This window comes from Peromyscus eremicus, chromosome 7 (assembly GCF_949786415.1).
Source record: "Peromyscus eremicus chromosome 7, PerEre_H2_v1, whole genome shotgun sequence".
Lineage (NCBI taxonomy): Eukaryota > Metazoa > Chordata > Mammalia > Rodentia > Cricetidae > Peromyscus > Peromyscus eremicus.
This window is the reverse complement of record NC_081422.1, coordinates 117,858,387-117,872,155: the sequence shown is the minus strand read 5'-3', so window position 1 is coordinate 117,872,155 and position 13,769 is coordinate 117,858,387. Positions and strand designations below refer to the sequence as shown.

General features: G+C 41.9%; 1 protein-coding gene across 1 annotated transcript in view; it reads left to right on the top strand.

Annotated features, from left to right (window-relative positions):
- The window catches only part of Fyco1 (FYVE and coiled-coil domain autophagy adaptor 1), a 77,377-nt gene that overhangs the window by 13,789 nt on the left and 49,819 nt on the right, over positions 1–13,769 (top strand). Inside the window, exons 2-6 of the mRNA XM_059269019.1 lie at positions 1,894–2,044; positions 4,770–4,876; positions 6,459–6,584; positions 12,138–12,244; positions 13,606–13,749. Of these exons, the coding sequence (XP_059125002.1) occupies positions 1,990–2,044; positions 4,770–4,876; positions 6,459–6,584; positions 12,138–12,244; positions 13,606–13,749 (539 nt within the window). The 5' untranslated portion in view covers positions 1,894–1,989. The remainder of the gene's footprint in view (positions 1–1,893; positions 2,045–4,769; positions 4,877–6,458; positions 6,585–12,137; positions 12,245–13,605; positions 13,750–13,769) is intronic.

The window sequence follows — 13,769 nt, the reverse complement described above, 5'->3', positions numbered from 1 at the left end:
TATTTGGAGTTGTTTATGGCTAAAGCCATTTCCTTTCCAGGGCTTCCCTGCCCCATCTCCTGAAGCTTGAAGGAAGCCCAGCACTGAATGAGTAAGAGCTGGCACATGTTAGATAGACTCAGTGTGGCATGTTATTGGGAACCACTGAAGTTGAAGGTAGTTCTTAGGAGCCAGTAGAAGAGTTAAGTCATTTTGTGTAGTGATGATTGTGCTGTCCTAAAGGTTCAGCAGGATTTACTGGGAAAACCCCAGGTTTGAAATCACATAGAACAGTAATCAAGTCAGCTCTACTCATTGGCCTTGGGCCTTAGGTTACAGAACATCAGATTTTCCTTTGTAAACAGGAAGGTGTTTACCTTACCATGATGATTGTGAAAAGTAAGTGCTCTGTGTAAAATATAGACCAGAGTCCTGAGCAGGCTGTTAGTAATGTGGCTGCTACTGTCCTTATAGCAGACATTGCACCTTCACACAAGATACTTAAAGGGTAAATTAAAGCATCTGAAAGGTCTTGAGTCCAAATGCATAGTCATAACTCCCTTCCAGGTGCTCACATTCCTTTTTGTTGGTCTTCAAACACTACTATGTCCTTAAATGACATTAACAGCTGCCCAAGTAGGGGACTCTCCAAGCTGGAGAAAACTATGACTGAGCTTAAAATAGTACCTTATCCTGGGCTGGAGGGAGGGCTATGTAGGCTCCTGGGTGGCTGGTCAGGGAGTATTTTCACCCTCGGGTTTAGCAGAACACAGGGCAGAAGAGGCTCAAACCACTGACAATGGAGGAGCCACTTTCTACTAGACAGGCCATGCTATCCCTGTCAGAAGCAGGGTATGTATCCCCTGCCTCTTGCCCCCACCCCCACCCCCCAACACTGCCTAGCTAGAAGTTTCTGACTATTCCTTAGAAAGGAATATGAGAAAAATGGCTCTGAACAGAGCTGGCTCCTCAAGGTTTAGGGATGTCAAAATTTGAAATAAGCAGGTTTGACCTCTGTGAAAAATGGTAAGGGAGCCACTGAAGACTTTTCTGAGGATGAAATATGAGGCACTTCTGTCCCAAGAGACAGGATGGGCAGCTCAGAAATAACCAGTTATGCTATTAAGTTGATCTTACTTCTTGCTAAGTCTGTATTTTAGTTAGGGTTTCTGTTACTGTGATAAAGACTGACCAAAAGCAACTTGGGGAAGAAATAGTATATTTTATCTTAAAACTCTCCAGTCACATTCCCATTACTGAGGGACACCAAGGCAGGAACTGGAGTAGAAGTCATGGAAGAGTGCTGCTGACTGAATTGTTCCTCATGACTTGCTCAGCCTGCTTTCTTACACCATCCAGGACCACCTGCCCAATAGTGGCACCAACCACAATGGGCTGGGCCTTCCCACATCAATCACTAAATAAAGAAATGCTCGCCGGGCGGTGGTGGCGCACGCCTTTAATCCCAGCACTCGGGAGGCAGAGCCAGGCGGATCTCTGTGAGTTCGAGGCCGGCCTGGGCTACCAAGTGAGTTCCAGGAAAGGCGCAAAGCTACACGGAGAAACCCTGTCTCGAAAAACCAAAAAAAAAAAAAAAAAAAAAAAGAAATGCTCTAGAGGCTTGTCCACAAGCCAGTCATAGAGACATTTTTTCACTTGTGGTTCCCTCTTTGATAACTCTAGCTGTATCAAGTTGACAAACAAAACTAAACAAAACGTATCTTGTGTCAAGTTGACAAACCAAAAAACAGTGTAGAAGCATGTCATAGTGTCAGAGTATAAGTACATCAGAAGCAAACTTGAGGGTACCTGCTAACAAGATTCACACAGAAAAGGTCAATCCGTCTCTTCAAAGAAAGTGCCTAGAGTGGAGGTCCTCTACACTCTTTAAACTGTGGTCTCTTCCCTGTACAGGTGCCACCATGAAGTCTGACCACTGCTGACTGGCAGCCACACAGCACTGAGGTGATAGTCTGTCTTGGACCTACACATCCCAGAAAGGGGGACACCATGGCTTCTAACAGCGCTGAGACCCAGCTCCAGAGGATCATCCGTGATCTACAAGGTCTGCTTGAGTGGCTGGTGAATTGGGCTTGGTTTTGAGGAACTTGGGCCTGTGCCTTGGCTGTTGATTGTCAGAATCCAGCCCTTTCCTCTTTGTTCACACATAGTACGCATCATATTAAAATATTTGGTTCTCAGATAGCCAGCCTCTGTGCAATGGGAGGCCTTACTTTATACTCCTCTCATAGCAACACAGCTAGTTTGTGAACAAAATCAAATACCAGTGAGAGGACTGGGGCTAGTTTCAGCTCTTTGTGCTTTAGGCTGCCTAGTTGCCTTTGGTAGTCACCCCCACCCCTTGTTGGACTTTGGTGAGCTTGACTTTAGGGGGAGGAACGTTCTCCTGTCTTCAAGCACCAAGGCAGGTGAGGTACTTGGAGGTTTCATGTTGCACTTCCCCACACCAGCCCCCAGCCATTAAAATTGTCCCACGCATTTTAGTACCAGGCCTACTACCTCCAGGCTTCCTGAGGAAGTCACTTGGGTTTGTAGTCCTTCCCCATTGGAGAAAGGCAGGAGAATGGAAACAGACAAAACTACAGCTAGACCTTGACAGAATAACAGCATTTCTGTGGACTGCAGAGTCCAAGTTTTACCCTTTTAGATGACTTCCCAAGGACCAGATTTTAGTAGATCTGTCACCCTCAACTCTGCCTGGCTTGATTTTTATAATCCTCTGGAGTGCAAGCACATTTGCCACTGAGCTGTGCCTGCAGAGGTCACAGTGACACTTCCCTGACAGCCTAGAAATCCAGATTCCTGACTGTTTAGACTAGACAAACAAGTACAAATCTTTTTTTTTGTTTTGTTTTGTTTTGTTTTCGAGACAGGGTTTTTCTGTGTAGCTTTGCGCCTTTCCTGGAACTCGCTTGGTAGCCCAGGCTGGCCTCGAACTCACAGAGATCCACCTGCCTCTGCCTCCCAAGTGCTGGGATTAAAGGCGTGCGCCACCACCACCCGGCACAAGTACAAATCTTATAGTAAAGGCCTTTAGTCTGGGATACCCTCAGTGCAGTCCACAGTCTGCATCTGAGATCCAAAGCCAACAAGGTCCAAACCATTTTCTCAGATTTGCTTTTTATAGTCCTTTGGGGCCTCATATTTTGTATGGTGTTTCATGTACATAAGACACTGCTGCATATACATGTTACCGATAGTGACCTATGGAATCTTCTTGTTTGGTCCTATGAGGTAGATGCCATTGCTACTACTGTTTTTGCAGTGAAGAAAATAGACACAGCGGAGTATTTGCCTTTCTTACTATCACAGAAGCAGTACGGAACAAAGCTTGGGGTTATACATCATCAGTCTTAGCTCGTGACCACATTAGACTTTCAGCTAAAGTGTTTAGTGTTTTTTGTTTTGTTTAATCTATACAGACATGTAGAGAAAATAAATGACAATTTAGGCAAATCTGTGTTTGCCATTGGCCTTTAGAAGTTTCACCACAAGATAGTCTTTTCTATGTCACAGTGGCTAGTTTTCAAAGAAAGCCTTATGAATCTATATTAGCCTCACAGAAATCTCACAGTTGATTCACAGTCTTGAAACCTACATCCTGTCACCAAACCCAACCGACAAACAAGGAGAGCAAACTGCTCTCCGGAGAGGTGAAGGGACCAATGTCTGCTTAGAGCTCTGCTGTTTGCCAACAGGATCTTAAGCTGAGTCTCTGGCCCCTGTATCCTTTAAATGTAAAATAGGGATGATAATAAGAGATTTCTTGGATTCTATATCGTATTTAATTTTTTCATCTTTTCTCAATGCTAAAACTAGAGTGCATATTACATAACATTTCAGGCTTATTGAAATAAGGCAGATACTCCATTAATGAAAAATACATGTAAAGGTCTGACCCCTCTTGGGAATCCAATTAACAAAAACAGATATTGTTATCATTGTTACTGTTACTTGTACTTACTGATGCTCTGAAACCTGTATTCAACCTGTGCTGATAGGGTTGTAAGTGAATGATATGGTTTGTGCTAGAAGCTTGGCTCCCACTGTTAGAGAGAAATGGAACCTCTTTAGAGTCTAGTGACAGGTGATTGGGTCATGACCACCCTGAAAAAAACTCAATGCTGGTTTCACAGAGTCATCTTTTAGGTATGGTTTAATTCCTGTGGGGACAAATTATAAAAGGGAACTTCACACTATTAAATACCAGAGACCACCATTTGGGGCCTCCAGAATTGATGCCTTGTTTTTAGGTGTGTTTCTTGTTTAATGTACCATTGCAGAGAAAGTATTGCCTTATTTTTCATCACATCTAACATGAATCCTAATCCCAGGGCTGCTAAAATGTTAAATAAATATTTTTACTTTGTGAATACCCAGTATTGGGTGTTTTGTTTTGTAACACTGCATGATTAATCCACATAGTAACCATTTGTTGACTGGCTGTGTATACATAGTGCTAGCTTGATGGTGGATACACAGGGATGAATTTTAAAAAGTGTGCCCAGTCAGCAAGCTGTTGCAGTATCTATGGGATCTTAGTTTTGACTCACCTACCTGAAGTTATATCACCCGAATATTTACAAGTCTTGTGTGTTTCTAAGGTGACCATCACTGACCACCTATCCTTGTGCTTCCTGTTGTTATTTCTGCTTTCTCAGACTTACTTTTCAGTACATCTAAGATGCGTGCTAATTTAAGGGCTGTTAAAATGTAAAATAGACAGATATGTCTCTCTAGTCCTATGTTCCTGTTTGTTTGTCTTAAAGATGCAGTGACAGAACTAAGCAATGAATTTAAAGAAGGAGGAGAACCAATCACAGATGACAGCACCAGCTTGCACAAGTTTTCTTATAAGCTTGAGTATCTTCTGCAAGTAAGTGGCCCCTGTTGTGTGTTGGTTTTGTCACAGTTGTCTCTTGTTCCCCATTTGAGTGACTTTTATCAGTTTCCAGGATGTGGTTCAGAAAGCACAATGGAACAATCAAGCCCTTGTGGTGAGACTAAGAGTCAGAACAGTCCCAAGAGCTCAGTCCTCCCGTATGAGTCAGGACGTTCTGGGAACTGAAAACATTCCTCTAAGATTTAAGCCATCTTAAGGCAAGTCACAGGCCTGTCCAACAAAGCTCTTAACTGTAGGTTAGGGTAGTTACTTACACCCTTTGAGAACTTTTTGAACCCTGTAGTTTGGTATCTCACCCTTACAGACACACTATATGTACATAAGCCAGGTATAAAGGCGGTTTCCAAGAGAGCAGACTCTGGAAGATCATCAAGGCCAATTTCAGAGCCTTGCTCAAGCATGGTTACTGTGTATATGGCTATTTATAAATCAGGGTTAGTCAAGCAAACATTCTTTTAACATTTTCATGGTGTAACTTTTGTGTCTGCTTAATTTGACTCAGACAACTCTGCTGATTTGGGAATCCCATACTTTTGAAATAGGCAGGAAATGACCTGCAGTCATTTTACCACAATTGTATGAGGCATTACTGTTCTCCTGGGTTTTGTTTTGTGGTACCTAGATTTGAAAATAGCACATTTGAATCTTGTTCCATAACCAGGGAGAAATTCTCTAAATGGTATAGAAAGATACCTACCATACTTTTTACAGTATCACATCCCACCAGAGAACATAGGGTGAGAGCTCTTAGAAATAAAGACAGGCATGGAAGGACTTACCTTACGCCTCCAGCTGGTTCTTTGACACCAGGTGGTTATGAGGGTTTGCTTTGTTTGTTTGGATTTTTTGTTTTGTTTTACCTTTTCCAATTAAGCCCATTTTGGTTTTGAATTTGAAAGTACTCAATACTGACATTCATTTAAATTTTTCATGTATTTTAACATAGTATTAACTCTTGAGAGTTGAGTAATGGATAAAATGTCATTACCTCAGTTCCCTAAGTTACAGCACAGTTAATACTCTGAATGTTGACATAAGACTCTTCACTTGACTTTCCTTATCACATTGGAGGTTTTCCACCAAACTATGGTAGTAACCCTTAAAATAAATCTTTCTCTTCTTCTTTTTTTCTTTTTATCACTTTCCTTTTGTCATTCTTCCCTTCCTTTCTTCCTCCTTTCTACCTCCCTTCTTTTCTTTTTTTTATCAGTCAGTCACTCTAGTTTGCTATACTAGAACTACAACTCAGGCTTTGTATATGCTAGGCAAGTACCAAGAGATAAATCTTTTATGATAACTATTATTCCTAAATCTTACTAGTTAATATGACCTTGAACTGGTATTTACTAGCCTCAGTTTCACATCTAAAAGTTTGTGAATTAAAACACATTCTTGTTTTGAGATTAAGATACTCTGGTTTGCCAATAAATTAAAGTAAGAACAGCAAGAGGCCTCCCTCAGTGCCTGTCCCCAAGAAGCTAGTAATGTTTATTGTGTTAATGGAGCATGAACAACAGTGGGCTCAGACTTCCTCTCTGTTCCTTTCTTTGCTCAGTTTGATCAGAAGGAGAAGGCTAGCCTCCTGGGTAGCAAGAAGGACTATTGGGATTACTTCTGTGCGTGCCTAGCCAAGGTGAAGGGAGCAAATGATGGGATCCGATTTGTCAGGTCCATCTCTGAGGTAAGCCAAGCCATGAAGGGAAGGACCACCTGTCTTCCATTGGCCTGCCTAAAGTTTCTTTGTGAACACCTCTTCTACAAATAGCTAGATATAGCATGAAGTCTATGGGTGACCAAGAACCCAAGAAATCCAGTCCAGGCACATTGGGCACCTATTATATGATTCAAGCTCATGGAAACTACCTGAGTTTAGACTAAGCAGAAATGGTCAGGGTTCTAAATGTTACTTCCCAACTGGGCTATCCACACTGGAAAGTCTCTGTTCATGGCACTCTTTGGAAGTGTGTAACACTGCCTCCCTCTTTTTTTTTAAAAAAAAAAAATCATTTTCTTTAGTTGCTAGTTTGGGGGGCTTTGTTATGAATTATTCACATGTGGGAAAGGGTATCCCACTCGTGCTGGGAGCCATGCTGGCATGCTGCGCAGATGCAGCTGCAGGCTGGGCAGATGCACGCCATGGAGGTATGGCGGTGGCAGCAGCCAGCAATTCACAACCCAGACGCTGTATGCACATGGAGAGTTTATTCTAATAGAGAGATGAAGAGAAAGATAGAAAAGAGAGAGACAGAGAGAAAGAGGGGATTCAAGGGGTGCACACCTTGTGGGAGGAAGTGTGCCGACTTCTGGCTTGCTCCTCCAGGTTTTAGTGGCATTGTAGGTGATTTCCCGTGGGGCCCAGTTGTTTAACTATGGTTGAAAGCTCTGTTCTCTGTCTTGGAATGTCACTAGGTGGGAAAACTTCTATTCAGTTACCCTAGTATTCGGGTGTTCTTTGGGTCTTCAAGTGTGACTAGAATTTAATGGTTCATAGCATTTCTAGGAATCCTCAGGGCCTTTTGGAAAGGAGATAGCCATTTGGGCTAATGTATGTGAGCATGCTAGTAAACCACTTCTAGAGGCTCAAAATGGGATCTTCTGGGACTGTGTTTCCCTGAAGCATGTGGAGGCCAGCTCTGCTCTAGGCTCATGGCACATTAGTCAGATTTAAAGCAGAGGCAGCCCATGTTCCTTGCAGGTCTCCTGTCCTGTGCTGCTGTTGTGTGCCTTTTTAACGTGGTGTATATGGGATGCTAAGAAAACCGGGAATTGAGTAGTGAAAGCTGACCTATGATCTAAAACACTTTTTTTTTTTTTTTTACCTTTTTAAAGCTTTATTGGGGGGGAGAGAGACAGAAAAAGACACACAGAGAGAGAGAGAGAGAGAGAGAGAGAGAGAGAGAGAGAGACATGGGGGGGGGGGAGAGGGAGAGAGGGGGACCGACAGGGGGAAGGAGCGGAAAGGAGAGGGGACAGAGAGCTTTTTTTTTTTTTTTAATTACAAACTGTATGACCTATGGCTTCAGCTTCTTCTTTTTTTCTTTCATTTATTTATTTATTTATTTATTTATTTATTTATTTTTCTATTATCAGCTTGATACAGTATAAATTCTTATCCTAATAGTGATAGTGAAATGTTTCATAGAGGCTTGCCCAAATCAAAACATATTATAAGCCACAGTCATCCTAGTGTCCCCCCTTCTATATAGCCTCTCCGGTTCTGTGGGTTGCAGTCTGATTATTCTTTGCTTTATATCTAGTATCCACTTATGAGTGAGTACATACCATGTTTGTCCTTCTGGGTTTGGGTTATCTCACTCAGGATGATATTTTCTAGTTCCATCCATTTGCCTGCAAATTTTATGCTGTCATTGTTTTTCTCTGCTGTGTAAGAAATACTCCATTGTATATATGTACCACATTTTTTCAATCCATTCTTCAGTTGACAGGCATCTAGGTTGTTTCCAGGTTCTGGCTATTGCGAATAGTGCTACTATGAACATAGTTGAGCATGTATCTTTGTGGGATGATTGAGCATTCCTTGGGTATATGCCCAAGAGTGGTATGGCTGGGTCTTGAGGTAGATCGATTCCTAGTTTTCTGAGAAACCGCCATACTGATTTCCACAGTGGTAAGTTTGCATTCCTACCAACAGTGGAGGAGTGTTCCCTTTGCTCCGCATCCTCTCCAACATAGGCTGTCATTAGTGTTTTTGATCATGGCCATTCTGACAGGTGTAAGGTGGTATCTCAGAGTCATTTTGATTTGCATTTCTCTGATGATTAAGGATGTTGAGCATTTCTTTAAATGTCTTTCAGCCATTTGTTATTCTTCTTTTGAGAATTCTCTGTTTAGCTCTTTAGCCCATTTTTTAATTGGATTGTTCAGTATTTTGATGTCTAGTTTCTTGAGTTCTTTATATACTTTGGAGATCAGTCCTCTGTCAGATGTGGGGTTGGTGAAAGTCTTTTCCCATTCTGTTGGCTGTCTTTTTGTCTTATTGACCGTGTCTTTTACCCTACAAAAACTTCTCAGTTTCAAGTTCCATTTATTAATTGTTTTGCTCAGTGTCTGTGCTGCTGGTGTTATATTTAGGAAGTGGTCTCCTGTGCCAATGTGTTCAAGACTACTTCCTACTTTCTCTTCTATTAAGTTTAGTGTAACTGGATTTATGTTGAGGTCTTTGATCCACTTGGACTTGAGTTTTGTGCATGGTGACAGATATGGATCTATTTGTAATCTTCTGCATGTTGGCATCCAGTTATACTAGCACCATTTGTTGAAGATATGTAGCTAGAGTTTTCCTGCCTGGCCCACAGTCAGGGCAAATCTCTCTCACCTGCCAGTCCCACAGCCACTCAGACCCGACCAAGTAAACACAGAGACTTATGTTGCTTTCAAACTGTATGGCCGTGGCAGGCTTCTTGCTAACTGTTCTTACAGCTTAAATTAATCCATTTCCTTTAATCTATACCTTGCCACATGGCTCGTGGCTTACCGGCATCTTCACAAGCTGTTTCTCATCGTGGCGGCTGGCAGTGTCTCTCTGACTCAGCCTTCCACTTCCCAGCTTTATTCTCCTCCTTGCCCCGCCTATACTCCCTGCCTAGCCAACGACCAATCAGTGTTTTATTGATTAATCAGCAACACATTTGCCATACATCCCACAGCAAAGATATTTTCTTTTTTCCATGGTACAATTTTGGCTTCTTTGTCAAAAATCAGGTGTTCATATGTGCGTGGATTAATGTCAGGGTCTTCAATTCGATTCCATTGGCCTGTATGTCGGTTTTTATGCCAGTACCAAGCTGTTTTTATTACTATAGCTCTATAGTAGAGCTTGAGGTCAGGGATGGTTATGCCTGCAGAGGTTGCTTTATTATACAGGATTCTTTTAGCTATCCTGGGTCTTTTGTTTTTCCATATGAAGTTGAGTATTTTTCTTTTCAAGTCTGTGAGGAATTGTGTTGGGATTTTGATGGGGATTGCATTGAATCTGTAGATTGCTTTTGGTAAGATTGCCATTTTTACTATGTTGATCCTACCTATCCATGAGCGTGGGAGATCCTTCCATTTTCTGATATCTTCTTCAATTTCTTTCTTTAGAGATTTAAAGTTCTTATCAAACAGGTCCTTCACTTGTTTAGTTAGTGTTATCCTGAGGTATTTTATATTATTTGTGGCTATTGTAAAGGGTGATGCTAAAACATTTTTAAAGGAGATTTGTAGTTACTTTCATTTGTAGTACAAAGGAAATATTTCTTTTCCTGAAAGACATTTACAAATCCCTTTGAAGTATGCAGCTAGCTCCCTTTATATATTATCATTTGTTCAGCTAATGAGCTCAAATGTTACCATTTAAGAAGTTTTACTGTCATGTAGGAGGAATAAGGACTCGCTCCTGCTCTTAGAGCTTGCAGACAAGAGTGGTTTGCGGGGGCTGGAAAGATGGCTCAGGTGGTTGAGAGCACTGGTTGCTCTTCCAGAGGACCCAGGTTCAATTCCCAGCACCCACATGGCAGCTCACAACTGTCTATGACTCCAGTTCCAGGCCTTCTGACACCCTCACACAGTCATACATGCATGTGAAATACCAATGAACATAAAATAAAAATAAATTATATAAAAAAAGAGTGGTTTTGTGGGCAGAGGTCTGATTAAATTCCACTATTACTCCAGTTTTAGGGTATGTGGATGGGTACCTTGCCTAGCTTTTCTTGGCTGCTCAGATGTCCCTGTTGTCCCCACTGAGCACTTTGTTCTCATCTCATTCATCAGAGGAGAAAGTGTTTGTGCATCTCTTGAGATAACTATTTTGTAAGCATACCGTAGTGCTTTATATCAAATCAGTCTTCTGCCCACCTCCATTTCAACTGTTGTGACTATGCATGGAGAAATGTCTTATGGCTTCCATATAGTTCATGAGGTTTCATGTCTTTTAAAATCACCTTGTATTATATTATTTCTCTGAGTCATCAGTAAGAATGACTCAAAGTAAGAAATATCTGAGTTAAAGGTGTGAACTGCTACTGGAATGTTTACAGCATAATTGGTGCCTTGGTGGCATGCCCCTTACTTCCTGTCTCATTCCAGGGCATCTTAATAGTAAGACTCTTTTTTGACAAAACTACTGTCATCCCTCTCCTACCACATTCTAACCTTTAAGGGGGTAAGAGAGTGTTGGCCCTGCCTTCTCTACACAGATCCAGAGCTTGTGCCAGTAGATACCTAGGGTAGATTCAGTGTGTTTTGAATGCCTGACTGCTTCTGGGACTAATATATTAAGATTATGAATCTTAATTTTCAAACCAGTCTCAAGTGTCCTCTATTGCAGTTCCCTTTAATCCACTTGTCTTGGCTGCCATGTGCCCACAGCTAGTAGGGCCCTGTATTGCAGCCTCATTACAGAGTCTACCCAGCTTACTGTAAGTATGCTGTAAATGACTAAACCTCAGATGGATCCCTTTATGCTTTTAAATAGTTTTGTCATCATCATCATTGTAGAGTTGTAGACACCTGGGCTTTTCTATGACATGTACTTCCAGGTGACAAGATTTCCTGAAAAGCCCTATTCTCACCCATAGCACATTGACTAAATGCAATGAGTTGGCTTATCTGAAAAGAAACCAGCCCAATTAGGAATGCATGAACAGATACATGGGGGTTTGATGGTTTTATGGAGACAAAGGAGACTGTTATACATCTGGCAAAACCTTTGCACAGCTCCACTTACACAACTCCACTCTTTCTACTCTTCCCCTTTCTACACATGTTCCAACAAAGCCACTGAGGCCTCTCTCTCCCTACCCCCTAGTACCTTGGGCCCAGCACCAACCAAGTTTACTATCCCTTCTTCCTGTAGCTTCTATGTGAGAAGCCATTCAGTTACCTCCAGGTTTCACACCTTACTCCAAATTAAATCAAGGAGTTTCTTGTCTGACTCAGAGATTCTAGTAGGAAGAAGAGCAAGGGTGACTCCATTCAATGTACAGGTGTTTGAGTCCTATTCATATATCTTTCTTCTCATGTTTGCAGAGGGTTCTCAGATAGAGGCCTGAGATAAGCCCACCCACTTCAGGTTTCACCCTAGAGTGACAGTGCCAGATGTTTTGTGTCCTTTGATGGGTATAAGGGCTGCCAGTGTCAGAGTAGGGTCGGATGGCATGTTCTGTCCTATACGTGGCCTTTGCTAATCCTCCATGAGGCAGGTGTTTATGTTGATGTAATTTGTTTTCAGCTCCGAACATCTCTGGGAAAAGGCAGAGCTTTCATTCGCTACTCTTTGGTGCACCAGAGGTTGGCAGACACTTTGCAGCAGTGCTTCATGAACACTAAAGTGACCAGGTAATTGCAGAACTGTGCTGGGCTTAATCCCATACCACCGATGAACAGAAATTATGTCAGCCAAACCAGAATGTCAGTGGCAGGTGCCTTCAGTTTCTTTTACAGCCATTATTCATTGTACTTCCTACCAGTCTTTGAGCATGTAGAGTAAATGTGGTAAAGAGGGGGAAACACTGCTTTTCTCTAGTTCTCTCATGTGCTCAACTGTGATACTAGAGCTGAGCCAGATCTCTTAACTCCTGATGCCATGTCTTTCCCTGATGAGTGGTGGTTCATTGGAGCCAGTGTTCCTTTGCTTGCCAGAAGAATTGCCTGTGTGGTTCTCCTTTACTCAGCCTGGGCCCCCACCTGCCACAGAGCCAGTACCCATCAGCAAGCATATCATGGCTCCTTGGAGACTGAAGGGCAACTGCTGTGAATCCAGGTTGCCCATAAGTCAGCCTTTGTATCTCGTAAATGCTACAGCCTCACCAGGAAACAGGGAAGGAGAGAGGCGGGCCTTGAGTGAGTGAAGGTAAGGGAGCATCAGATTAGGAGCTGCAGATCTGGAGCCCACCAGCTGAACCTCATTGGATTGCCCAGCATTCTTTTTCTATTTCTGCTCTGCCTCTCCCTAGGTATTTGAGTTAATGAAAGAAAGGACTTTTGAAATAAAAAATAACGGGCAGATGTTTATCTTTATTTTGTCACTTTTAAGGCTGATTCACATTCTTACACATGTGACAAGCTTATGAGTTAAAAACATTTGCACATTTGATTTGAAGAATATATTGTTGTAGGTATTTGGTAAAGACTGCAGTAAACAGTTCAGCATCACAGACCACAAATATGAGCCAAGTAATTCTTTAAATCCATTAGTACTATCTTTTTAACTTCTTATTGCTTCATGTGAAATGGATAAACCACAATAACAGTGTGTGTATAATATTTCTGGATAGACATTTGTTCCTTGGCTTTTAATGTCTGAACAGGAGTTAAAAGTGAGCCCAGTGTGTCTTGTTAGATTCTGTGAAAGGAATAAAAGCTGAGGTTATCTTCTCCAAAGGAACTGCCCTGTCTCCTACAGTTGCCCTTTCTTGGCAAGTCACTAAGATTTAAGTATCTCAAATTCTTTGGAGGAAAAGAGATATTATATAAATAATAAACATCCAGATCATTGCAACAGTTTCTTTGAAGCAAAGAAAGCTTATTTGAGAACCCATGGTCCAGCAGTGAAAGATAAAATGGTTTGCTTGTTTTTTGATTTAGTAACATGAGTTACTGGATTTGATGAGGTAGAACCACACAGGACAGTCTTGAATAGATTCATTCTTTGCTTATTCTTGTTTCTCCTCAATTCACATAGTGTATGTTTTCTGCAGTGACTGGTATTATGCAAGAAGCCCCTTTCTGAAGCCAAAGCTGAGCTCTGACATTGTGGGACAACTATATGAGCTGACTGAGGTTCAGTTTGATCTAGCATCAAGGGGCTATGACCTGGATGCCGCCTGGCCGACATTTGCCAGGTACTTTGGGAAATTGCTTT